Here is a 27,112-nt window from a genome sequence, read left to right on the forward strand (position 1 = left end):
TGACAACGTCAAGTTCATGTTTCAGTTGACACAAGGGCACGCCCATTTCCCATTTGCCCAATCATACACAAGCAATGTACACGTCAAGCCAATGAACGATTACGGGGCTGGTCACACGTGCTGTTGCTAGGGTATTGCTTCTAAATTGTTACTATCACAGTCTAACCAATCAGGACTCACTTCGCATGTATCAACATTCTACCAACATTCTCATGTAAACCCCAAAATGCAGCCACTCGCCATTGGTTTAAAAAGTCTTTAAAGAGCAACCTTTGGTAGAGAAACCTGTGTTCTTATTGGCTAGTAAAACCGTCGCTCGACAAGTACATTTTTGTTGAGGTGCAGTTGATATGAATTTGGCTGGGAGTCCCCAAGATTCCGAACTGAGCAGTTCATAGCGATCGAACCCGAGTGTAGTTTATTATTTTGAAGAATTATTTTTTATATACATTATATTTTTCTGTATATAATATATTGTTTTCTAAATAAGGGCAATAAGAATGGAACTTAATTCTCTTCTAATTCTTCTGGAGGCTGCGGAATACTTGGAAAGAAGAGACAGAGGTATTTCCCTGCCAAACTCACTTGCAACAATTTGCTACGATTTTATTTTCAGAAATTTTAAATGCGATTATTGTGTTAGAAATAACAGCAGTTTCGCATTTAATATGTAATTCTGAAGAACGTGTCTAACAAGACAGTCGTAGATATCGTGCAAGTATGATGTCACTAGCAGCCTTAGCCATCTAGAATTAATTTCACTGTGGTTGGTTAACATTATCCCCCAAAAAAACTAAGCAGTTAATAACGCTGAGCTGAGAGGTAAAGAAACATGGAAACCTTGTAACGTTATCTAGTCGTTTTGTTATCCACACAGCAGGGTACACTAGCCAAGTATGGACCCAAGCTTGATGTGTCAATATGTATGGTGTCCAATAAATCATGGCATCAAATGGTTTGGCTCTCTTGGTAACTTACCCTCTTGTAAAATTTAACTAACGTGACCGAGTTAAATTTTATAAGACAACGACTAGCCTAGCTAGCTCGCATATCCAAAACTAATGTTATCTCGCTAGTTAACCTAAATCATAACTAGCCTAATTAATTTAGCGACAAACACAGTCTGTAGATGCTTGAATGTTATATCACTTATTTTGCTCCCAAGGTTGTTTGTTTTATTGTTAGTTAGCCTAGCGCAAACACAGTTATCCACGTAATTTTAAAGTAAGCACGCTCTAGAATATTATTTCTGTAACGTGTGCCAGGCATTTTAGCTAATAAAATGTGGCTCAGTTGGTTAATAGAAATTAACAATAATTGTGTTTACTTTGTCAATAGAAGCAGAACATGGTTACGCATCGGTTTTACCGTACAATAGCGACTTTTCCAGAAAGAAAACGAAAGCTTCGCCACTTTCAAGAAAAACGCAGAACAATAGGTAAATATTCTGAGTGTTGATTGTACGATAGTAGTTTCTGTTCTCCTATACCCACTGTCACTCATATTATAAACGCCATTTTTCTTGTTGGGCTTGGCTCTCTGTTTTGATCTCGCATAAACACTGCCACGCGTACAGCATCAACTTTCCTTCTCTGCGCTTTCTCCACCGTCGCCTGTTTTCCTGAAAAATCTAACGAGCCAGCTTTGCTAACCCCCTTCCCACACCATTCTATCATATATGTTTGCATAGCTTTGATAACACTGAAGCATTTCATCACGTTGCAACGTTGGCAAAACTTCTCCACTACGGAAACATAGAAACTATAACGCTTGCTGCATAAGGCACTCCGTGTAGTACTAGTTAGCTTAGCTACAGTTAGCGTTCGACTATTGAAATAACAGATTACATGGATTAATACAAATGTGTAAACGAATCTAAGTTAGCGAACTGGTGGAGCGCTGATCGACTAACGTCGTTACTCATTTTGACAAATGCCCCCCTGTTGCGTCCTATTTTAATCACACACAAACACCACTGTCCTCCTATCGGTTGTTAGTCATTGCCAGTTGCAAACCGGCCAGGCTTTTCCTGGGGGTTATTGGCTGGTTAACACGTACGCAATGTAGCCTTGGCTATTGTTTGGTGCGCCGAAACCCACAGGTTTTATTAGCTCATGAGGAAATAATCTGCAGTGCGCAGAAAAAAAGTGCAGCTGCTTTATGAGAAGTGTTGTTAGCGAAGCCTGTGTAATCTATGTCATTTGGGTGCTGCAGGATAGTTATGGAAATGTGTGCATTAACTGAAAATATATCTGCCCTATATTTACGCAAACCATTCCAGTTATGTCTACTTAAGTGATAGACTGTGTATAGTCATGTCAAATGACTGGTGTAATCATTGGATTTGGCTCATAGTTGGCTTGTTTTTGTCTTTACATCATGTTGAATGTGTCAAATTCTCAGTTCGCAAGCAATCAGTCTGTGCCACTTAGAATTAACATTTAATTCATATGTGTTCATCACATGGCAAATCAGAGATAACTGAAAGAAGAGAAAATGCCATCGTCTGAACGGTGAAAATACCCTAGCACTCTGGCATACTTGATTGGGGTTTTTGTCCTCAGGTTGCTGGGCCAAGGTAAATTAGTGGACACAGAACTGAATGGTCCCTGACTTTGGTTCATGTTTTACTCCAGAACATGCTGACTAGCTTGAGTTTCCCTCCCGTTTTGGTCAACGGTCAAGTGCCAGGTTCAAATTCTCCTCTTACAAAAAAAGGGGAAGATACCAATAGAAGAGTTAAGTTAGACACCGAGAAGTGAAAGCCTACTAAAAATCCTCTATCAGATTCTCATCTCTCCTTTGATATATATATAAAATACATAATATTTCTGCTGATCAGTGTGCAGTCAGATTAGCTTTTTCCCCCTAACACTGCCATGTTTTACAGAATGATGTTGTTACAGATGAGCTCACTTGTTCTTGAAAGCAGTTATTTCACGAGGCCAGTGATTTTTAAGCAGCATATGCCTTATTTCTTTATATTTATTTTCGGCTTAGCCACCTCTTTGTCTTATGTAATGTGTATGTGTACAGTGTTGCAACACAACAGCCCAGTGAATGAAGCATGGTTGTGATTGTGAAACTTCAAGGTCACTATGGGCATTCTCAAACTGTTGTGTGCATTCCCAATATTTAGTTTTGTTACTGTTATTTTTCTGACATAAACAGTATTTGTGGTGTCTGTGCATCATATGATTTTAACTGTAGGCCAACATGTATTATTTGTTTAGCTGATAAAGAAGTGAAGCTGAGGATTTTTTCAGGATTTGTGGCCTATTTGCAACTATTTCTGAAGAATTTCTTCAGCGTCTAAGCTAACAGGTTGGCTAATGGGTGCTGCTGTTATATTTTCATGTGTGAAATGGAGGTTTGTGCCTTTAGCTGGTCCCTCCTTGCCCTATTTTCCCCCCAGAGGTCTTTGCTGCACGTCCTCCATTTGCACGCATTTGAATAAAACTACTTCCCTCTGCCAATAACCCTGGGAGATAAATGCGTTTCCTTTCCCAATTTTGTCTCGTGATGAAAGTGCTGTCAGCACCAGCTTATACGGTCTTGGGGTGCCAACTGCACATGGCCTGCGACTCTCACGGGCACGCACTCTAATAAACACTGCCGTGCTCGCAAACGTGCCGTTCCTGTAAAGGAGGATGGGACGCTTCTAATGCCGGGCCCTGCAGTGTCGCTCCACTGTATCGCCTGACACTGCAGAGGGCATTTTTTTTGCAGTTATTTCACAAACGGCTTGCTTGGGCCTGCACGGCTACATTTAGGGTTTTTGACTGTGCGTCATTAAATGTGTCACGGTGTGTCATTGCATCTGCACCGCTGTCTGCATTTTCTCCGTTCATTGCAATTTTGATCTATTTGGCATCCTCGGTATGACTGTAGTGTGTTTCTGGTGCAGGACAGTCATCCTGCATGCGGACACGCGTGACCCTTGGGGCACACAGACTTCTGGGTGTTGTGTTTCTGCGTGGGGTTCCTTTGCATTGCCTGAGCAGCACTGCAGCAGGACTGTGGACTCCCCCGCCCTCCCCCTGCTTCCTCCACAGGGTTATATAAACGAATGGTCGTATGGGCCCGCGTGCTATTTTATATAACGCCTACAGCATTGTTGCCCAGGAGTTTGGGTTCTTTAACACATGGTCTGAGCTTTGCCTTCTTGTCCTTGTCCTTGTCCTTGTCCTTGTCCTTAAACCAAAGCAGCCAAACGCTCAGCCACTTACCAGGTCAGATGAGATGCTGTGTTTGCCTGTGTTTCTGTATAAGTCAGCCAGCCTGGCAGTGCACGTTCAGTGCAGTTTGACTTTTTCTGTGCCGTCCTGTCTCATCGCCGCATGTGCTTTCAGTGCACGGCACTCTGCAAAACAAGCATTTAGAGGCAGGCTGGGAGGGAGAGCAGAGAGGCACAGATCATCTGTTTGTTTTCCTAGAAGACAAAGCCTTTTCTTACTACACACAGGAAAGAGGCCTTGCAGAAAAGCCAAAATATATATATATATGACCCCGCCCCTCCCCTCCCCCGAGCCTTCATCTTTCCTTCTGTTTTTCAACAATGGGAAAGTAGACCTCATGCTGTGTGGGAATGCCATGCTCTGGCTCCTTTTAACGTTTTCCAAAATGTTCCTAACGTTTTCCACGCGCTCCTTCCTCTACTTCGTCTCCGTAGCGACGTCTCTCATGCTTATTCCAGCCCTGCTTGCGAAGTCTGGATTGTTTAACAAATGTTTTTATCTGTTTGCTCTTTCAGGTCATCACACAACGAGCTGGAGAAACACAGGTAAGCGGCCCGAGGGCTTTTCGGACGCACGCGTTTACTCGATGGCGAGCGTCGTAACGTTCGATGGGATTTGAGTTTCTCGTTCAGATTTTTTTTTAAATAAATGAACTTGATGTATGTCTGAAGATGTTTGCGCTTTAGAGACGTGGCGGAATGGTAACAAGCCCCTGGAACGGCAAATACCCTCCCTCGTCTGGTGCTACCCCCCCCCCCGGCCTAAAGTTTCATCAACTCTTCCACGTGCTGTGCAGAGTTCTTTTAGTAATCTCATTTCAAAGAACCTTTTACTTTATTAGATTTTTTTTCTTTTTTTCCCCCTTTTTTGAACTTGAAACATCTTGCCTTGTAAGGCAGGGGGATCCTGTCCTCAATGTGGTAATCCCGTCTGCCTGAGCACTGGAGGGTGGGAAGACACGGCCAGGCTTGGCGTTTCTGTCGGGTCCTTTTAGTGACAGGCCCCTGAACTTAGGAACGGAGCTCGGCTCGGCCCAACATGCACTCCGTCCCTCGGAGGCTCCCTCGAGCCGTCTGGCAATGGGGAGGGCGAGGCTTCGCAGAGTCCAAAACTGGGCGCAAGCGAATACAGGCTGTCAGTCGCTGACTTGCGTCAACCTCAGCAGACTTTGATCGCCCGCCAGCAATTCGCCGATAACTGGCGATGGATCCGCCCCGTTTTTGGGACTAGTGAAGCTTTGTCCTCCCTTTGCTGCCATTGAGACCACGATACAGCAGCTTGAGGGTCCCTTCGAGGGGACGAGTCGGTTTCACACACTGCTTTTAACGAGAGCTGCCAGGGGCCACTGATGGCCCAGCATATCTGGGCCTAGAGATGGAGGCTGGTAGAATCCTCACGTGCACTAATCTCACTGTTCTGTAGCTGAATATGTGACAGATTGCAGCAGGTAAGAGGTGCGTGACTCTCTTCACCTTTTATGTTCTATACTGCCGATTGACTAACGTACAGCTTAAGCCCTCTTATGTGGAAATGGTCTCTCTGCGAGGAGGCTATTGCTGTTCGGCTGATTAAATGAAAGAATAATTGTCCGTACAAATGACTTTTCATCTGTGGCCGTAATCTCTTAGGAGATTCAAGCTGGAAGCTTTCTGTCCATTAATCATATCTCCCTGTATCAGGATTAGAAGGTCAGCAGCAGTATGACCAGAAGTGCGATTTGTACTATGTAGTGTGTGTGTGTGTGTTCTCTGTGTGTGTATGTGTGTATGTGTGTCAGTGCATGAGCAGCGGCGTGCGTGAGTGCAGCAGCGTGCCTGTCTGTGCACACGGCATTTGTGTCTGTGAGCGCACATGTGAGCGGTGGCATGCGTGCACGTGAGAAAGGGTCACTCGCACCGGGTCTGATTTGTTAGTCACATGCCGGTGAGTAATAAAGTAATTGCAGGCTGTGGCGCCAGGGAGGGACGTGTGAGAACATGTTCCTCAGGTCTGAGAGCAGCCGGCCACACCACAGTCTTCTGCCCGGGTGCTTCAGCGCACAGTCTGGCAGGACTGTTCTCTGTGTGTGTATGTGTGTATGTGTGTCAGTGCATGAGCAGCGGCGTGCGTGAGTGCAGCAGCGTGCCTGTCTGTGCACACGGCATTTGTGTCTGTGAGCGCACATGTGAGCGGTGGCATGCGTGCACGTGAGAAAGGGTCACTCGCACCGGGTCTGATTTGTTAGTCACATGCCGGTGAGTAATAAAGTAATTGCAGGCTGTGGCGCCAGGGAGGGACGTGTGAGAACATGTTCCTCAGGTCTGAGAGCAGCCGGCCACACCACAGTCTTCTGCCCGGGTGCTTCAGCGCACAGTCTGGCAGGACGTGCGATTGCTGCCACCCCACCGCTCATTACAGAAAGAGAAGTGCCACCGCCTGCACCCAGGATTTCCTGTTCCCCTCCGAAACGTGGGAGTGCCCGTAAACAGCTTACCTCATGGGCCTGACGGCCGGTGGTGTCACTGGCTTCCGAAAATAGGCCGTGGTTTGTGGAAATCTACCAGCCGGCGCAAATTCGGGGCTTTGGAAAAGGTGGAAAAACACCTTGGACGCCATTGTGTAGATGGCTTCCCCCCCCCTCCCCTGATTCATAAAAATTAGTTGTGATAGTCCAGATATTAAGGGTTTGTTTATTTTTGCGGCCCTCCCCAAATGAAGAAAATAAATAAGGGGGATTTTAAAGGAGGGAGGCAGAGGGTGATGTGAGGGATGAGGAGGAAGAGGAGGAGTGGTCATGAGGTCTTCCCAGGCACAGCGTGGAATAGCGCTGACTAATGATTCCAGAGCGGCAGCCCCACACCGCTCCCACACCACGGCCCGGCGTGCAAATGAGGGCAGGAGCCGGCCAATCAGATCAGGCCAGAGCTCCAGTTACAGTGCCCTCAACTCTGGCTGCACTCCTTCACTTTCAAAAACATCTTGGATCTAGTTTTTGTTTTTTTCATCCTTCTCCTTTTTCTATTCACAAAGCCCAGGGAAGAAAAAGTGAGGCACAGACCTCAGGCTGTGACAGCCTAAAGAGGATAGAGCGGTACAGGCTTGCAGGTCGAGACCACGTTGAAACCCATAGATCAAGTGAGCTGTTTTCTTCGCCATCGGATACTTTGACAGTTATCTGTCTCATCTTGGTGACTGACTCCTCTTAATCAGACAGAAAACACAAATGCAAGTGCTTTACGAACGGCAAAAAGGTTCCATTGTTATGGCTTCCAGGTATTGGGAATGAGCCCTTAAAACCGAACCTGCTGATTCCTTAAAACCCACTTAAAATGGTTGTTTTCCTGGTCTGGGCAGCCCTAATGCCGCTCAAGAGTTTTAAACCGGTATGTGTGTTACCATCATTTGCCAGGCTTTATATGAGCGCGGCCACTGAGTGTCCACTCATAAACTTGACCTTTCTGATCCCTGCCAATCCCTGTACTGTCACAGAGAGCGCACGCTCTTTTGAACTCCCCAGAAAGTTTTCGTTTTTCTCTTTGAGTTTGCGCCTCCCTTGTAGGTAGTGACAGTGCAAGGGAATGCCCTTGGGTGCCCCCGTCATGCCTCCCTGCTTAAAGACAGCGCTGGAGCTCAGTGTGGTTGCCTGATAAGACGACCATGGTTTCGTTCTCAGTAATTCTTTGGTTTATGGTTTTTTTGCATTGCCTATTTGCCTTTACTTGAAGCCTAGCTTCTTCTGAGAAACATCACATCAGCATCCGAGCTGCCGCCACTCTGCGGTGGCTCTTGGCATCCTCTTCCTTCCTCATTCATTATTCAGCACTTTCAGTCTCTCCGCCAGCTTTTGCTACAAGCCACCAGCAGAACCTGCCCCTACCTCACCTTCGCAGGGATTCTTTGCTGAACAAGACCTGAAATGGTTCCCCATCGGTCGACCCTGGGCACTGGTTGGGAGCATTACAGTACATTACATTACAGGCATTTAGCAGACACTCTTATCCAGAGCAACTTACACAACTTTTACATCGCATCTGCATTGCATCCATTTATACAGCTGGGTATATACTGAAGCAGAGCCAGACCAGCTCTTTGGGGTGGGCCGTACTTGGGTGAGATCCCATAGTGACCCAAAGAAACACGTGAAAACATGAGGAGCAAGAGTTGTGTTTGGAAGAGGCAGCTGGGGTGGTGTGCTGCTTTTGAACATGCGGTTCCATTCTACCCTGTTAGGACTCTCCCCGCTGTGGTGTCTCTGCAGACTCAATAGAGTCTTTATTCGACCCCTGCTTTTTGTGTCCGTCTCTGTCCCCAGTACAGGGTCAGCTTGTGGTCCCACGGGGGGGACGGCTCTTTGAAGAGGAGCTGGAGTGGGAGGGCGCTATGCCTGTTCCTGCAGCAATGGCATTGGTCTAAATTCAAAGGCCACCCACATCACTCTCAAACAGCCAACCAGAGGTTGGAGCAGAGATCTGATGTGCCTTTCAGTCTTTGAAGGTCCAGGACTGTTTGTCTCATATGCCTTTATCACTAGCCGTATTTTGCAGCAGTTTACAGTATGACTGAGAGAACCATCTCTTTTATCATGGTGAAAGACTCTTTCAAATTGGATGTTCTCTTGAACTGGTAGCCAATCAGGTGGTTAGTTCTTTGGGTTAGAGGTCACAAAATAAGGAAGCTTGGCTTGGAACAGGTTCCAGGCAGAAGGAGATTCCATTTTCTGTCCTGTGGAAGCTGTGTGAAAATCTACAGTGGCAGATTTATCACCATGGTGATACCACAGGAAGAAGTAGGTGATACAGTACACCCATTGGGAAGGACAACATACATTCAGTGGCATAATTCATGTTCAGGGATATCTCAAGAGAGGTGCCATTGGGAAACCAGGTGACAGGTCGATCATGGGACAGGAGGGGAAGAAGCCGATGCATATTTATCCAGGACCTCTGAGGATATGCCGGAAAGCGTCAGCAAAGGGGACCAGCGGAATATGTCCCTGAACTTTGCCTGTCTGCAAGGGAAGGGGCTTATTTGACGTTTCCAAGCTGCAATTCATGAATGGATTCCCATGACCATTATTCAGTGCACACATCAAGAATCTGTTCTGCTGGAGCTGTGTTGCTTGACAATTCCCCAGATTTGTTTGTACTTTTGCACTTGTGTACATATTTACCTTTCTTATTATTGTTCCCTTGTCCTCCTAATGTCAAAATCACAAAGTCTCGTTTACCTGAAAATTTGGAATAAATTTTGAAGGAAGTTTTGAAACCTGAATTGTTTGTGGTGTTTGTCGTAGCTCCCCGTATTTGCAGAGAACACTTGGTAAGAGTGGGGGTGGGAGGTTAGTGGTGTCCTGGGGTTTCTGCAGTGATGTTTCTACCAGAGGTAGCCGCCACCTTTGGGTGTGGTTTCATTGATGGAGGGAATGTGAAACCTGTAGCCCTCCGCAGGCAGGCATGTGGGGATGAGGTGGCGAGCTGGCACACAGAAGGGCACAGGGCTCCGGCAGTCGCGTGGGCAGAGATCTCGGTACAGCTGGACAGAAACCAGACCGTGCAGGTGCGAGCACGGGTGCTTGCTCCTTCCTCTGCAACTTTTGGGGTCACGAGAGCGGCAAGTCATGTGGTTATTGCACCAAGCCGACCGCTCTTGGTCCTCTTTCTCATGCTCTGGAGACCGCATCTGCTTTTGAAGGGCTGACATCTCAGCTGAGCCAGCAGGTCTGCACTGGGGGAAATGCATGGGGTGGCGGGTGGTGATTGAAACAGCCTCTCAGAGGGCCCCGTCTGTCTGTCTGTCTGCTCCATCCTCACTACCAAGCATTTTTACCCTAGTTTTTCTGTCTCTATCTACGGCCAGAAAAAAAAAACACAAAAATCCTTTGTTCGACCCCAAAAGTCTGCACTCTGAAGGGGAGAGCTGTAACATAAAGAGAAAGGTCTGCAGCAGGATGCTATTCTCCAGAGGCTTTAGTTGACCTGGATAATGCAAGACCAGGCAGTTTGCATCCTGCAGTTGCATTCTGCAAAATATCAAGTTGTCTTTCTGAGGGAAGACCTGATAAGAGGAGACGGCTGCAGATTTGAAGGTGGCGTTGAGGTTTAGCATGTGTTCTGTCGACTCTTTTCCTCTGACCAGACTGGATCTTGTGGAGGTAGTATCTGGGCCTCACCGACATCTGGCTTGTAATAGAATTTATAGAAATGGTGACATGAACTGCACTATTTATATCACACCAAAGCATAATTTTGCTTTGGAGTTATATACACAGGAATTTTTATGGTTGTCAACATTTGTTTTGGCCAACCATGTGCTAATATTACTAATTGCTGTGACTATATAATGTATTCGTTCTCGTAAAGGGGTGTACAAAGATGTCACACATGGAGAATAATGGATGAATTAATGTTTGATCAGCACAGACAGTTGCGATAGACATGACAGTCTGAGTGTGCGGTTTGCAGCTAAATTGCTCACCAGATTTCACAGAGCATTGATCAAAGTCTTCTGCGGTATCTGTTCCTTTTTGATAGCTTTGATATTGACTGACAGCGTAACTGTGAGGGATCCTTGCCTCACCTCTCCCTCCTGCTCGTAGCCAGGCCAGAAATGGATAGGGTACAGGGCCTGGCTTTCACAGCTGATGGGAAAGGGGGTGCAAAGCCTGGGGGAAGCCATGTTAAAAGGCCATACATGTATCTCTGCCGCTGTTCTGGAATGCAATGCTGGCCGTGCAGTGGGTACTTTGGCCAGCGTTTTGATTGGCTGCACCATATGGCGCTAACAGTACAGCGTCTTTGCCATTGGTGGTTGCTGAGCTGAGCTGAGCTGACCTGGGCTCTGGGGATCCAGCATGGCAGCCTGGACCCATGGTGACTTAGGAGAACTATGCTAGACAGGGAATCGATCACTCTTCCCGTCTCTGTACCTACACACACACACATATGCATGCACCCACATACACACACACACACACACATATACACACACATATGCACAAACACATGCACACACGCACACACAAACATAGGCACACCTACATATGCACACACACATGCATACACCCACACACACACAAACACACGCATGCACAGGGTAGTTGAGCGGATGAAGGGGAGACAGAGTTGGGAGCACTGAGAGTGTGAAGTCTGGAATGTCTGTTTCTCTCAGTTTTGGACTAAAGATTACGATCGCGTCCAGACTTTGTGATGAAAAGGAAAGGTCTGTTTTGAACTCCATAACGCTGTTCCTTAGAGGAGCAGGCCTGCATTTCTGTGTGCACGCGCGCATGTGCATGCATGTGCATGCATGTGTGTGTTTGTGCACGCGCATGTGCGTGCATGTGTGCGTTTGTGCACGCGTGTGTGTGTGCGTGTGTGTGTGTAGGTGCACGTCCCTCCGCGTGCCTCAGGGTATTGTGTAAGAGAACGGCTCCCTCCCTGATGGGCGTGTGTCTCTGTGCTCTCTCTGCACCAGCCCCTCCATGTCAGTAAATCAGTCTCCAGCACGGCAGAGCAGCTGACGCGAGCGCTCGTAAACTCACAGCTTAACCCACATTTAAACGAGTCCTGAGATCACACCAGCGTGCTAAGAGCACAGCCGCTGCAGCGGGGCCGGGGCGGGGGAGGAGGTCAGGGCCCGGGGGGAGGGGACGGCGCGCCCGTGCACCATTTGCATGAAGAACCCGTTCCGTGGCGCGGCGCGGTGGGGGGCAGGGCTGCTCCCCTGAATGCAGTCAATATTGGGGTCACCCGGGTTCATACGGTGGAATGCGGCATTGTGTAACGAGAGGGCTGCGGGGGGCATACGAGCTCAGCCTGCTGTCACGTCGCCCAGCGGGGTCTACATGCCTCGCTGTGGCTCAGTCTCACCCCACGGGGTCTACATGCCTCGCTGTGGCTCAGTCTCACCCCACGGGGTCTACATGTCTCAATTTGGCTCTGTCTCACCCTACGGGGTCTAAATGTCTCAATTTGGATCTGTCTCACCCTACGGGGTCTACATGTTCTGTTTTGGCTCAGTCTCACCCTGCGGGGTCTACATGTCTCAATTTGGCTCTGTCTCACCCTACGGGTTCTACATGTGCTGTTTTGGCTCAGTCTCACCCTACAGGGTCTACATGTCCTGTTTTGGCTCAGTCTCACCCTACGGGGTCTACATGTTCTGTTTTGGCTCAGTCTCACCATGCGGGGTCTACATGTCTCGATTTGGCTCAGTCTCACTCTGCGAGGTCCACATGTGCTGTTTTGGCTCAGTCTCACTCTTCAAGGTCTACATGTCCTGTTTTGGATTGACCTCACTTGATTACCCAACCCTAAGCCCTACCTTCATGCCACACAAATAGGCTTTTTTGTTGGTCATGTTGTTCAGTGATTAGTGTGCTGCCTTACTTTTCCATTATTTGAAATAACATTTAGGCTAATATCTATACAGCCATGGGTTGGTTATACTGTCTGTTGTATGGCAGCTTATTCACAACAGAGAATTTTATAAATATGTTCTGAACTCCAGTTAAACCAGATGGTAGGCAGGGAAAGCATGTGATTAAGCACGTGATCTTTGCATGTGTACTAGTGAACTGTAAGGTCACTTTAAAAGATAAAAGAGCCCACAACTTTGTTTTGTTTTGCAAAATGCGGAATCTTAAAATTCAAGCAGTTCTATTCTTTTATCCTCCAAGCTTTTTCCAACATCTGTTTTTCATCAGCGCTGTTTTTCTTTTTTTTTTGTTGGTCTGACGGTGCAGACTGGAAGAAATAAGGACAGCTTCCCTGTGTGACGCTGGGATATTTCTGTGGACTGCAGTAATTTTAGAGAAAAGCAGACAAAAGAAATCTAAGCTCCTTTGGAGTGAGCTCGGCCCAGCTCTGGCGCTGCGGTCTGAATGTTTTTTTTTACCTGAGTGCTGCTAACAGCGAGGGTCCGTGTCGAGCCGTTGAGAGAGGGAACGCGGGAGAAAGCGGCCAGTCTCCTTGGCCGACCCTGGCGTTTTTACGGCTAGCTACGCCGTGTCGGTATGGTGCTCTCTCGCTCGCTGCTCCCGGCCGGGTGACATTTCTTATCTGCTGGCGAATCGCGGTGTATGGGCCCACTCATTCCGCACGGCGAGCTTCAGTGGTGCTGACTTCAGTGGTGGTGACTCAGAACCGTTTTTCAGTTGCAAGCATTGGTGGCGTGATGTCTATCTGGATAAATATCTGTAGCTGGTTGAGAATGGGGTAGATATCTCAGCCTGTTCTGCTCCAGTCCTGGGCTCCGCGCCTTCCTCACGAGTTAAACGCATTACATGCGCTTTAGCCAGAGAGCCGTTCAACCGCAACCACATGTGTAAACATCTGCTGGTAACAGAATCTCCATCAGCACTCCCAGATGCTCCGCGCAGTCATATTTTCTTCTTACTAAATAGATTCTTGGATGCAGCGGAGATGTTGTTTGTCTGCTTGGGAGCGCCTTGTTGGCTTCTTGATGTTTTTCAGAGTTTGTTGTTTATCACTTTTGGATTTCAGACACTTTGATGTTTAAATCCTTGCTAATGGAGATGAGCATGGTGTTCTGTTTAAGAATTCCATCTCTGAATTTTGACCCTGTAGTGGTTGTTTTTCTGTAGGCCTGAATGGCATAAAAATGTTTGGCTCCCAGCCAACGTTAGGGCCTAACACTCAAGAGAGCATGCTCACTCAGGCATTGGCAGACAAGCTTGGATGGCGCACACTGGTAAAGTGGCAGCACCGCCTCGGTGACCTTTGACCCCCGGGGACAGAGCTGGCTGCTCAGTCGGACCAGAGACGGTCCGCTACCGTGAGACCCTCGTTAGCAGCGGACCAGAGGGGACGCCGGTTCGCTGGGCCGTTAAACGGGCGTTCTGCAGGCAGACGGAGGGTCGCACGGACACGGACAATCGCTCCGCAGTCCCTCCCCCCACGGCTGGTTGTGAGCTGGTCCGTTTCCATGACAGGGTTCTACAGCGCCCCAATTTGACCAGCGTTCGCTCCTGAAGATTGATGTAGGTTAACTGGAAGAATAATTTAGAAGAACATCTAATTGGGATGCATTTGTGTGCTCCTACGTTTTTCAGCTTATGAGCACATGTGGTCCTTGGAAAAAATGTTAGTATAGAGCCCTACGTGATTGACACAGTCTTGAATTAAACTGCTGATTATTTTCTCACTTGGCGACTGCTTAATCTCCGAGTTGCATTCCCTCCACATACTGCCCTGTTGACTTTAAGTTCCCTTTCAACACAAGGGTGGCTAGTGTCGTCCGCTAGAATAGTTTCAGAAAACAAGCTACTCTGTCCTGTAGATAAGCTAATTTTACCAGAGTGAGGGAGGGGGCCTGATTTGAATCAAAACACTCTGTCCAGAACAAGGGTGGGTTTGGGGTCAGCGGTTTGAACAGCTTGATCTGCCAGCATTTGTACTCACGTTTCCTGTCGAGAACCAGCAAGGGACAGGGTCAACTGGCTGTTAAACCCCTATGGTCCAGATATGACCGCCAGTCACAATACACGGGGGAGTCTGGTTTACGACCTTGTATTTCTGCCTCTTACTGCCTTATATCGCAGCTGATCCCCATAGCTGATCTTAAAGACCTCAACGCAATGTTGTACAAAGCGCTTGTTAATAACGCTGGTCTCTGGAGAAGTGGAGTTCCAACCGTTGGTTATTCTCCAATCCCCAGGGGAGAGACGCTGTTCTCCTCCCACGGTCTCTCTGTTCTTTTTACGGCAGACTTGGCCCCTGAGTCCGGTCCTGACGTAGATGAAGTGAATACCTAATGACAGGTTCTGCATGTACCCTATGTACAGCACATTTCCAACTGGACCGCAACGTGAAGTCGAATATTGCATATCAACAACTTGAGAACATTGCGGTCCGGTCAATTGAAGTTTTTTTTAAATTTATTTATTTTTTTGCCAGGATCTTGCACGGCTGAATAAACATCGCAGCAAACATCGCTTGACTAAAATTATCCGCTCAGAAATAGCAGCTGCAGACGCAGGCCGTCCCTAGTCGCGGCGAGAGCGCTCTGTGACGAGCGTGCGGTGGAAAGGGCTCTTCCTGTGACACATTTCAGGAATGGCGCCCAGCCGCAGGCCTAACCCAAAACAAGCGCGCGCTGCTGACTTCACTTCCCCCTCTCTCTGCCACCTGGGCACTCGACAGCGCCTCGGCGCTCCGGCTCCAGTCTGGCACCGCCGGGTTTCTGCGTCGAGAGCACTCTCGTCTGGCCCCGAAGTCTTCCCGGCTTTAATTCGAGTGCGTCTCGGAGAGAAGAAGCGCGATGGAACCGCGGTCTCTGAACTACGGCAAACGAAGAACCTGCTGGAAAAACTCTGCCAGGATGTCAGAGGAGCAGGTGGAAACGGTAAAAGGGGGAAAAAAAATAACAGAAAAATACGCGGACGGCGGGGGTTAGGGCGCGTGTTATTTGGCTGGGGGGAAGGGGGAGACGCCCTTCAGCTCAGGTTACCCTCGGATGATGTGGTGAGCCCTGCCCCTCTGCAGCTGAACACACTGCTCTCAATGGCCCCTTTTCAGAAAAAGAGAAACATTTCCACCCGGTCAGACCCCCTCCAGACCCCCCCCCCCTCCTCTTTCCCCCCTTCCTGTCTTGCTTCCCTTGGCTTCGGTCCAGCTTCTTCATGTGGCCATGAGCGGGGGGGGGGGGGGGGGGGGTGGCGAGTTTTTTGGAGGTAGGCCCCCCACCCTTCTCTTCTGAAGACTGGCACTTGTTCCCCTGCGGGGCAGGGCGAGGCGAGTTTGGGTCCCCGGGGAGAACGGAAGCCAGGACGTTAGCGGCGATTCGCACGATCCCGGGAGGATGTCTGTCTGCACCTGTAAACGCGAAGAAATGTGGACCTAGCGCCGCTGCCTTCAAATTTGGCAGCCGCCTTCTTACAGGCCTTCTTATAAGTTTGAATTCAAAGGCTCCCCTTCATGGTTCCAAGATGGTGTCGATAAGACTGCCGGCCAGGTCTGTTGTGAAGGACAAGATGGCGGCTGAACGCTCGGAGAGTGCTGGAGCAGGGTGTGTGCCTGCTTCTCATCCTGTTGAGTCGGTGCATTTTTTCCACTTTTAATTTGAAAGGCTTTGTTGTGAGGCACACACGCACGGGATGTTTCTGTTTAGTCTGATGCCCCTCGGCCTGTGGAACGACCCTGCTTATCGCCGGGGGGCTTCCCCTCCTCTGCGCTAGCTTTGCGGCACAGGGGCGTGTCCGTGTGTGCGGTGAAGGGCCCGGTGCAGCGCTGGCGCCGCCAAACCTCCTGTTGCCGTGTGGCTGCGCACCTGCCAACAGAAGTCGCGCCAGAGCACCTGGGCCCGGCATGGCAGGCTTGCGCGCCCGTTGCCAGGGTTGCGGCTGAGCCACGGCGCTCCTCAGCAGGTGAGGCACTTTCTGCACATGCTCACTGTTGTGCTGGAGTTGACGGTTGAACGCCTTGAGATTGAAATAAATTAATTGACCTTTTCTTTTTGGTTTGTCTTTGCATGTACTGTGATGTAAATACGGATTTGAGCATATAGGAGGTATATTTGCTGAGAAGTATCAGTTGTCTTCAAAACGAGTCCTTAAAATGGGTAAAACTGCCACATTACCCATTTCCTGTTGCTCTTTGATGAAGCATGTTGCTGTGGAGCAGTAGTGTTGTGGCATACAGGGCAGGGGCGGCTGTGTCTTTTGTGTCTGCCATCTCCACGCCCTTCAAGCGACGCCATTGGTCAGCTTACGTCCCTGGGGGACTCGTGGGAAAGGGCCTGCGAGTCACAGGCCCGGGCCACGCCTCCTCTGCCCGAGGGCCGTGTCGAATCGCGAAATGCGCCCGGGAAGGGGGGGCAGCCGCCGTGGTCCCGCGCGGCGGTTTCAGGCGGAGCCTCGGCCCGCCGCAGACCCGTCAGCTTGATTTAGAGGCAGCGCACATCGGGGTCGTCTCGCGTTACGCCCTCTCAGAAAAACACATGGTTCGCATTTCCCCCTCGCGACGGCACTGACAGCGACCGCGCGGCCGTCCCGGCGGCCCCCACCGAAAGCGGCGGGGGAGGGGCTGGCATAGTAACATCGGGGTTACCGGGGTTACCGTGCCACGTTTAAGTCTGTCCCCCGTGCAGAGGTGGAGGGGTGCGGCAGGAAAGACGAGATGGAAGAGTACAACCTGTTTGTGCAAGAGTGTGACCAGGGGGGTCATGAACCGCACAAATCATAGCTAACCAGAACGCTGAATCGCACAAAAATTACCGCTCAATGGAGTTGGTCACAAATGGCAAGAAACATTATGAATAGTCCAAAAGTGCACTGATAAAATGCCATTGATATTTGACGTGTCCTCTGCTTTTTCCCCCCCATGTGCTTCCTTTGTTGAATGACTGTACCCTTGCAAACAATGCGTTTATTATGCGATTGCTGTTGCCAGGGGTTTGTTCACTCTTGGCTGGTCATTAATGGTGGAGCTGCACTTCGAAGGCCGCTCTCTGTCTCCCATTGTATTGTTCTGTGTGGTTGATGAGCCTCTTCATTTGGCCGCTGGAGCTGAGCGCTGAATATCAAGCTTGTTAGGCCCTGCGATTTTTCTGCGGGCTGACGTCAAGCTCGTCCGCTGAGGGGCGTCCATTTTGCCAGGCTTCTCCTTCCTGCATTATCATGAGGGTTGCCCTCTTTGACTATTACATAATATGCCACAAAGCGCACTGTAGCTCTCCAATTGCCGTGCCTTCTTACGCAACCCACGCGTCTGTCTGTACGGGTCATTAAACCTGAATCCGTGTATGTGACCGGTGCCTGACACGTGGATTAACCACAAACTGTGTGTGTGTGTGTGTGTGCTCATGTTCATTTCTGTGTGGGTGTGTGTTTGTGTGTGTGTGTGAGAGAGAGCAAATGTGTATGTATGCCTGTGTGTGTGTCTGGTTTGTTCAATATTGTATGTGTGTGAGCACATGTATGCATACCTGTGTGTGTGTGTGTGTTTGTGAACAAATGTGTTTGCATACCTGTGTGTGTGTGTATATGTGTGTGTGAGCAAACATGTTTGCATACCTGTGTGTGTGTGTGTGTGTGTGTGTGTGTGTGTGTGTCTGAGCAAACGTGTATGCATAACTCTGTGTGTGTGAGTGTGAGCAAATGTGTGTGCATAACTGTGTGTGCATGTGTAAAAGGATATCAGGACTCTAAAGGATTCAGTGTAAACAGAAGGATAGCCAACAGTGTGTTTGTTGTGTCCTGCACGTTTCTCCACCTTTAATCCTGTGCATAAAGGTTTTACCTTTCTGATGGCGGAGCCTGATTTCCTCCCTGTAATCTGAGTCCAGTTTGGAGTCCACAGTGTTCCCAGCATGCCTTGCAGCTGGCCACAGTAGCAGTAGCATAGCGGCTGGGTACACAGGGCCCCAGGCAGAGCAGCACACACATTGCTGAGTTCTCCACACACACCCTGTTCTCCCTGTCCATCGCCCTTATTTTTCAGAGTTTTTTAAGGGATGCCACTAGCCATAATAACACAAAACTTGACAAATTGATGTAATGGTATAAGGGTTAGTTCACTTTCTGGAGTTTCTGGATTTATTACAGTTTTTAAGTGTATGTTTTTGATTGGCTCAGACCGTTTTTGTCTGAAGGACATTTTAGATATTCAGAGAATTTTATGACGACCTGCTTTACAGTGGTAGGTTGAGGGAAATATTATAAATGTAAAAGTTATTTTTATATTGCAGCAGTCTCAGGTTGCATGCAATACAGGAAATAGATCCAATTTAAAACAGTATTAGGAGGAATAGCCGAAAAGATATAAAGAATCCAACTTAGTAGAAAAACAGTGTTAAACTGTATTTTTTGAAGAGTAATTTATTAATGTAGCCTACTTACATACAACCCCTGAAGGATGTACAATCTGCCCTGGAGATATAATATATCCTTCATTTCACACAAAAACTTTCTGAGCCAACCAAAAACATGCACTAAAATTTGAACAATTCCAAAAACCCCAGAAAGTGATGATGTGATTTTATGTGTGCATTCACTGGCACCAACAATTTTGGTCACTGGGTGTGGTACCAGAACATGACCCTCTTTGGACTTTAGTGATGATGTTTGGTATTGCCTTCAGTTTTTGATGTAGTCAGACATGTTCTAGGACAAAAGTCTGACATCATGTTTCCATGACTGAGGTGCACCTTTGTATATTACCAGCCTGTCAAAAAGAGTCCTAGAACGAATCGCAGCTGTTGGGGTTAAGTAGTAGGCTACATGCAGAGTGGAGCTAAATGAAATAGCGTGTTCTCTTAATTAAATACTGCAATTACGAACATCTGTCAGGAATCTGAAATGAGATTACTGATATTAGGCTGCACGAAGAGATCTGAGAAGATCTTATCTCTAATTTATCAGCTTGTTTTGCTCGCAGTTATGTGGTGGACACCATTCATAAATCCACATGAATCATATCTGACATAACCTTAAGGCCCCTGCTTTCCTGCTGAAAGCTACAGTTAATTAAATGCACCTCTGTACCTGCAAATTGAAGTGCCTAACAGAATCCTTAAATATTATGAATTCAATTTTTCTATTCTTTTTTTTTTTTGGGGGGGGGGGGGGTTGTCTTTAACTGACAACATTTAAAGGAGAACTGTCTTACCTGAAGAAGGTCTTGTCAATAAGGAATGGCACGGTGTCTTGGAACACTGCATTGTTTATGGGTGATGTAGTTGATGATATATTAGCTGACATTCTAATGAGATGTTGTGCTATGCCAGTCCATATGCCATAAGTGGTCATGTGTGAGGATGCGGGCGTGTGCGTGCGTGCGAAGAGTCGGGGCGTTCCCCTTTTTGGGTTCTCCCTGCCTCATGGGCTCCTCTGTCCCTCTGTCTCCGTCCCAGACGTGCCAAACTACGGCTGTACCTGGAGCAGCTGAAACAGCTGGTGCCGTTGGGTCCGGACAGCACCAGACACACCACACTGAGCCTGCTCAAGAGGGCCAGGATGCACATCAAGGTACCGCCAATCATTCTTCACCTATCTGACTGTACGCCTATTAGGGAAGACACCACCATTTCCCCTCAAAGTAGGCTTTGTGGACCCAAAAATGGGAGGGGCTACAATTATGCTGTCTGCAGCTCACTGACTGGAACCAATCAATAGTTTTTCGCCAAAGAGAGCTAAACCTTTTGATTGGTTCAAAGGCAGTAATTGACAGCTTCTAGAAGCTCTGTCCATTATCGGGTTCATAACGCCTTATCTGTCATTACCAACCACTCAGTTGATCTGCCTTGACTCTATTATTACTCTGGATAAGTTTTCAAGACGTTTTCCAAGTTTGTGGGGTCGGTTGAGATGTGGAATTGCAATAAGCTGTTTGCTTGCTAATGACTCTCCCACCCGGGCTCAGGTGTGTGTGTGTGTGGTATGTGTGTGTGGTTAATGTACAGCTGTCATGGGAATTCTCTTAAACTCTGTAACTGTGCCTAATGCAGTCACAGCAGTGCAGGAAAATGGATTTAAATGCTTAGTGTGCATGTGCTCTCTCTCTCCACGTCGGGGCTCAGCATTGCAGGGGGATTACGGTCCGAACGCAATCTCTGTGGAAACGAGCCGCTGTTTTCACTTTCGTTACATACACACGGGCTTTATGCTTCCCCAAACATCATCTTGGGTTTGCCGCTTTCGCCGAAAGGCGATCCCCGCTAAAGCTCGTGTGCAGATTCTAACGGGCGAGGCCGCGTTGCCGCCTTTGATGATTGGAGCAGTGCCGTGGGAACACGCAGGCTATTAGCGTAACCGCTCGGTGACACATTCGAGGTTTGAGCGCCGTTCGGCTTGTTCCAGTGGCTTCAGCGGGGCGAGCGAGTCCCACTTCAGTTCCGCTGCCCTGACCGCACGGTCCTCCGCGCATGAGTCAGTCGGCGATGGGGGAAGCGCTCCTCTGCTCCCTCAGCCGAACCGGTCACAGGCTCTGCGCCAGCTTTCCAGAGAGGGCCGAGTGGGTGGAAGAGAGGGGTCAAAGGGTGAGCCGGAGGAGGGTTAGCCGTAGCGCCCGCGTCCAGGGACGGCCTTGGGGAGAAGGAGGCGGGGCCTTTGAGTGCCGCGGTCTCGCGGAGGTGGAGGAGGAGGAAGGCAGGCCGTGCCGAAAAACACTGGCTCCTGTGATCTGGTGAAGGCACCACCTTCAACGCCAAGGCTTCTGGGACACCCAGGCCTTGTTGGCCTGGCGCTCGGACGGTTGTTTCTGCTACAGCACCGTCTGGCCGTCCTGTCGCCCGGGAGGGAGAGCAGGAGTCCCGCTGCCTGTATCTGAGGTTGTCTGAAGAGCAGAAGCAGACGGCTCGGGCCGGGGGAATGAGATGCACGTTTCTCCCGACACTGGGGCAGTGTCTTGAACAAGTACAAATGCAACTGCAAATACGCATTCAAATGCAAACACAAGTGCAAATGTAAATACAGTGGAGAGAGATGACATGTCAGATGTCATACGCGTGTGAGTCACTAGATAAGGGTTTCTGCCAGGTTGCTAAAAAAACCTGTTCAGAGATATGAAGAAATGTATGGGTATAGATTCCTCCCTGGTCCTGCATGCCCATGTTGTGGGGCGGTGTCTGTCCTTTGATGCTGCTGATGTTGGGGCTCCAGGAAATGGCGGGGAAGCGTGTTGTTTGCGTGTAACGCACACGCGAGTGCGTCCCCGCTGTAGCCACGTCCCGCGATCCGTACCGCGGCCCAGATCTCCCGGTGGAGCCGCCAGCGAGCGGGACAGGCCTCTCCTAAGGGGACAGCCATCTCGTGGTCCGTGACGAAGCTCCGCCCCCTTCGTTTCCTCGGCAGAAACGGCGATTAGATCACTGCACTCTGGGGAGGGCGGATTGGAGACCCACTCTAATGCGAGCCCCATTGTCTCTAACACAACAAGATCTGCTTCAGGAGTCAAATAAAGTGGAAAATAACTAGATCCCTCCCGCTATTTCAGTACCATCTGGCGCATCTGGTGGAACTTGCTTTTTTTTTACTGACATCGAGGTGCAATACATTTAGATTTTTTTCCGATTTCACGGCCAAAACAAAAAGCCCACAGTCCAAAAAAAGTACTGGTCCCTCGTGAGTTTCTTTACGGTGGAGAAATGGCTGAAGGAAGTGAATCTCAAACGTAGCCGCTTTCAGATGGATAACCTGGTAAAGAGATTTGCGTTCCTGTTGCATCGCGCCCAGGCCTCTCTCCCCCATGGCCCAGCCATTAACCCGGTTATTAGCGCACAAAAAATAAAACCGCGCCGGAACGAACACAAAAGACGCTCGCTCGCCGCTCACTGTGCTCCGAAAGAAAGGCGATGCTTTGGAATCGCGCGTCCTCGGGCGTGCGTCTGGAGCCCGCCGGGGCCGCCGAACCTCAGCGAAAACGGCGTGCAGATAAGTCCGCTTTCTCTTAAAGTTCCACGGGGAATCCAGTTTCATTTCTCCGCGATAAACTAGTACGCCGTCTTTGGCCTCGGCAGCCGGCGCTGGGATGTTTGAGGAGGACGTGCGGTATGTATTTTGCCGCGAGCGCGCACCAGCGCCGCGTGACAGAAACCACAGACACCGTCATGGCAAGAGCTACGGCTCTTTTTCTAAAAAACTACCAGCTAAACAAACAAAATGAACTGCTCCTAGATCCTTGTCATGCGAGCGGACGTGTTTTGCTTCCATCGGAGATAAGACGGAGGGACGGCGCGCAGTACTGCTGTGGCATGCTGGGTAGAGAGATTGTCAGGCTCCTGAGAACCCAGTGCTTAATTCTGTTTCCTGACTACGCTGCATTTCCTGCTGTCTTGGTTCCTGGTGCAGGCTAAATGCACTGATATGGACATTTTACTTGGATTATCACTACCTCTGCAATGCCTGTAAATTATCTTGCTAATGCCTTTCTTGTCATAGTAGGATTTTTGTCCATTTCAGTGGCCCATCAGTGTGTGTGGCTGCTCTTTTGGAGTAGGCTGTTTTCCTGTATTTGAGCTGTTTATTTGTGGATATATAGTCAAAGTGAGAGTATGTGTGTTGGTGCTACAAGTCACTGGAATACAGTTTTGAATGAACTTAATGAGCATTTGGCAAAAATTTTAATATTGAGCTTTTACATTGGATAGTCAGATTGTATCTCCTGATCAGTCCTTTGTGTTTGTGCGTGCGTGCGTGCGTGCGTGCGTGTGTGTGTGTGTGTGTGTGCGTGCGTGCGCGTTTGGCCTCTGCAGAAGCTGGAGGAGCAGGACAGGAAGGCTCTGAACGTGAAGGAGCAGTTGCAGCGCGAGCATCGCTACCTCAAACGGCGCCTGGAGCAGCTGGGCCTGGAGCGCGTCCGCACCGACAGCATGGGCTCCACCATTTCCACTGACTCTGAGCAAGGTAGCGCCCCGCGCTGGTCTGAGTACAGCCTGAGTCACACTGATCTGAGTACAGACTCAGTCACACTGATCTCAGTACAGCCAGTGCAACACTGATCTCAGCACAGCTTAAGTCACACTGATCTGAGTACAGCCTGAGTCACACTGATCTCAGTACAGCCTGAGTCACACTGATCTCAGCAGAGCCACAGATCATAAAGGCCCACCAGATACTCTACTCAGCTTAGTATTGGTAATGTCGAATCTTCTGCCTACCTGCTTCTGTAACTGAAACAGTCCAACTTTGTGCATCTGCTGATAATTCATTAAGGTGTGAGGCCAAGAACAATATTGTGACAGCGCACATGCAGTACTGTTATAATACACCGGAAACTCCACTCCCTAGTCACCACAGAGCACAGCGAAGGGCCGGCCCCCAGTGCTGAACACTGCCCCCTGCAGGGCAGGCAGGGTAACTGTCGGGAGAGCGGATTCCCACCCCTCGGGCCTCCGGCACGTAATCCCACGGGGGGGCCGGCGCTCTTGAAGCGAAGCACTGGCGCTCGCGAGGGGGGGGGGGGGTGAAAGTGGCGGCGAAGGGGCTCGGCGCTAATCCCCCAGGTTAAAAACACGGAGGGCTGTTTACCACTCGAGGGATTAGCGGCAGTACAAAGAGGGCCTGTGTCGATGCGATCGGACAACGGCCCTGACAGATCCCGAAATAACGGCCCGTCCGGGGCCGCCCTCTCTGAGAAGGTCACATGACGGGGCCCGAGAAAGCATCCGCGCGCGAGCGCCCGGACGCCGAAAAAAACAAGGCCCGCTCGGCAGCACTGATCCGGGATCAGCTGGGAGCGTCGCCCGGCACGTTAGCGGGCAGAGAGCGCCGCGAGCTAGACGTCCTCTCGGTCGCGCTGGGTTCGTATCGTTTACACTCCCCGTGGATGAAAGCGAGGTCTGATTTTTGGCGTGCGCTTTCCCCCATTGTTTGTTTTTCGAGACTACAAACATTGGCCAGAAAAATGCGCAGCCTCCAGAATGTTTCAAATTTCAAAGCTTCGAATTTCAAAGCTTATAGCGGAAATAGAAAGAACAAAACAGACACACTTTCCATTTGCTCCAACAGAAGTGCAATTTAACCATTTCTGGTGTGTGTCTGTCTGCTGAGTTGCTATTAACAACTGCTACAATATCACTTATTCACCTGCCCTTTGCTTGGTTATGGTGCACTAGGTTACTGTGAGTAATAATTACTAAATAGTAATCGTTAGTAGATGGTTATTTTAGTCCATGTTTGATACAGTGCTGGATTGATACTCTAGTTTGTAGGTTAATGTTGAGTCAAACGGCCTGTTCCAGGTGTTATGAAATGTTATGTTCTTATCGTGTTGGTTTGTGTGATAATCGCTCTCATTTGCAGCTTTTTGCATTTGTCATTTTTATTACTTTATTTAGCAGCTAGAGCAGCCCAGCCCTTCACCCCGAGCATACATTACATAACAGGCATACAGACGCTCTTATCTAAAGCAAGTTTCACAGTTTTACATTTCTTTACATTATATCTGCATTTATGCTGCTGGATATATACTGAGGCAATTCAGGTTATGTATGTATGTTGCTCAAGGCACAACAGCCCGGTTCTCTAACCAGTATACTACACCAGGGCTGCCCAGCCCTGTACCTGGAGATCTACCGTCCTGTAGGTTCTCACTGTAATCCTAACAAAGCTCACCTCATTCAACAGCTAGAGTTCCTATTGAGTTGCTAATTAGTAGGATCAGGTGAGCCAAATTACGGTTGAAATGAAAACCTACAGAGTGGTAGGACAGGAACAGGGTCTGGCAGCCCTGTACTACACTGCTGCTCACATATAGCGGTTATCCTCCTAATGCCTGTGACAGTGTGAATGCAATGGAGGGAGCAGCTCAGGGGACGGTAGTCTGTGACCGTATCACCGGAGGGAGACACTGACGTCTGTCTTTCCATTCGTCTGTCTGTCTGTCTGCGCAGATGTGGACATAGAGGGGATGGAGTTCACCCCGGGCGAGGCGGACAGCGTGAGCAGCGTGAGTGACGGGGAGGACCACTACAGCCTGCAGAGCAGCTCCAGCGACGGCAGCTACGTGCACTCCCACAGACTGCAGCCCCTCCTGTGCTAGGCCCCGCCCCCGCCCGCCGAGGCCACGCCCCCGCCCGCCCACCCACCCACCCGAGGGGCCACGACCGCCTATCCTCCGAAAAGCAGGCCGCAGACGTGCGACTCACCACTTCCTCTCTCAGAGACACGCCCCTAACCCCCCACCCCTCCACCTCCCCCTCCCCAATCCAAACCCTCCCTCCATTCACACCGCAGAAATGGATAGCTGAGCAATTCATGGTTTCTGTGGAGGAACTCTGTGGTGCACAGCTTTGACTTGCCACTGAGAACCGTGTGCTGCACAGGCCTGTTTGGTTACGTGTGTGTGTGTGTGTGCGTGTGTGTGCACGCGTGTGTAAAGTGGGGTAAAACACTTCCTATTTAATATGAAACGTATGCGTAGAAAACAAAACTGTTGCCATGACTGTCAGCAGCGGAGTACACTATGCATCACGTAGTCGGTTTCTGAAAGAGGGAAATGACCAAGCATTTTTCCTTGACGGAAGAAAAATATATTTATTCACGTCTGCTGTACTCCACATTTTGACCAGCACTTCTGAGAAGTGTAGCCTGCGACTTTTACGCCTCGCATTTTACACAGTGTCTATGTGTACGGCCGAGCGTGTTCTGAAGCAGTCCAGGCTAATACCTTAGTGGAGTGCACAGCAGTGTGGCCTAGAGGCCTCAAACCTGCAACCCTCCTTTAACCACTACTTCACTGCTGACCGCTACCCTGCCCGCTGTGCTACTGGGGATGTGCCGCTACAGGGTTTTACACCAAAGGCAACATCTGATTTCCAACTGGCAGGACTGGCGTGTGACATCACTGCTAATTTAACCCTTTGAAGAGTAGTAGTATTTTTTTAAATGCTTTTTTTTTTTTCTTCAAAACTCAAGTCAGAGTTCTGGAACTCAGTTGCATTCACCAGCAGCATTGTTACATCAGCATTAGAATGTTCAGTTGAGAACATTCTAATCACATATTTGTGATCTCACGCCTTAAATGGTTAAAAGGACAAAGCTGCACTGAAGCAATGCCAGCTCAGGCCTGGTGTGATACACATTCTCAGCAGCAGAGCGATTTAGCCAGGAAGCAGGGAAGCTCCAGCTCCGGGGAGCGCTGATCGACCTGGAGAGCAGCTAACGGGAGCAGTCCTGGACGTTCTCCGAGCGGGGCCGTCCAGTTCGGGTGCGGAGGACGCGGGGTCTAGGGCAGGACGGGGCGGGGCGGGGTGGGTGGGGACGACAGACGGGGGGAGACAGGGGCTCTTTGTTCCAGCTCCAAAGATCAAAGTGTGGCTGGAAGATGGTGCCGCTTGTTCTCTGGTCCTGACCTCGAGATGGATGCCCTGGTGCGTGTATGCGGGTGTGTGTTTGCGTGCGTGCGCACTTCGGTTCCATTTGGCATGCCAACGCTGCA

The 27,112-nt window shown here is 49.3% G+C and overlaps 1 protein-coding gene across 2 annotated transcripts; it reads left to right on the forward strand.

Annotated features, from left to right (window-relative positions):
- The first annotated feature begins 230 nt into the window (after positions 1–230).
- On the forward strand, positions 231–26,907 carry mxd4 (MAX dimerization protein 4). Of its 2 annotated transcripts, XM_035417670.1 has the most exons (6): positions 241–564; positions 1,339–1,438; positions 4,754–4,783; positions 20,088–20,202; positions 23,427–23,577; positions 25,566–26,907. In XM_035417670.1, exons 1-6 carry the CDS (start codon positions 501–503, stop codon positions 25,712–25,714), a joined length of 609 nt encoding a protein of 202 aa, XP_035273561.1. In that variant the 5' UTR covers positions 241–500; the 3' UTR covers positions 25,715–26,907. The 2 variants fall into 2 exon arrangements, with proteins under 2 accessions (XP_035273562.1, XP_035273561.1); XM_035417671.1 differs by lacking the exon at positions 4,754–4,783 and having other exon boundaries at positions 231–564.
- The last annotated feature ends 205 nt before the right edge of the window (positions 26,908–27,112 follow it).

Source organism: Anguilla anguilla, chromosome 5 (assembly GCF_013347855.1).
Source record: "Anguilla anguilla isolate fAngAng1 chromosome 5, fAngAng1.pri, whole genome shotgun sequence".
Taxonomy (NCBI): Eukaryota; Metazoa; Chordata; class Actinopteri; order Anguilliformes; family Anguillidae; genus Anguilla; species Anguilla anguilla.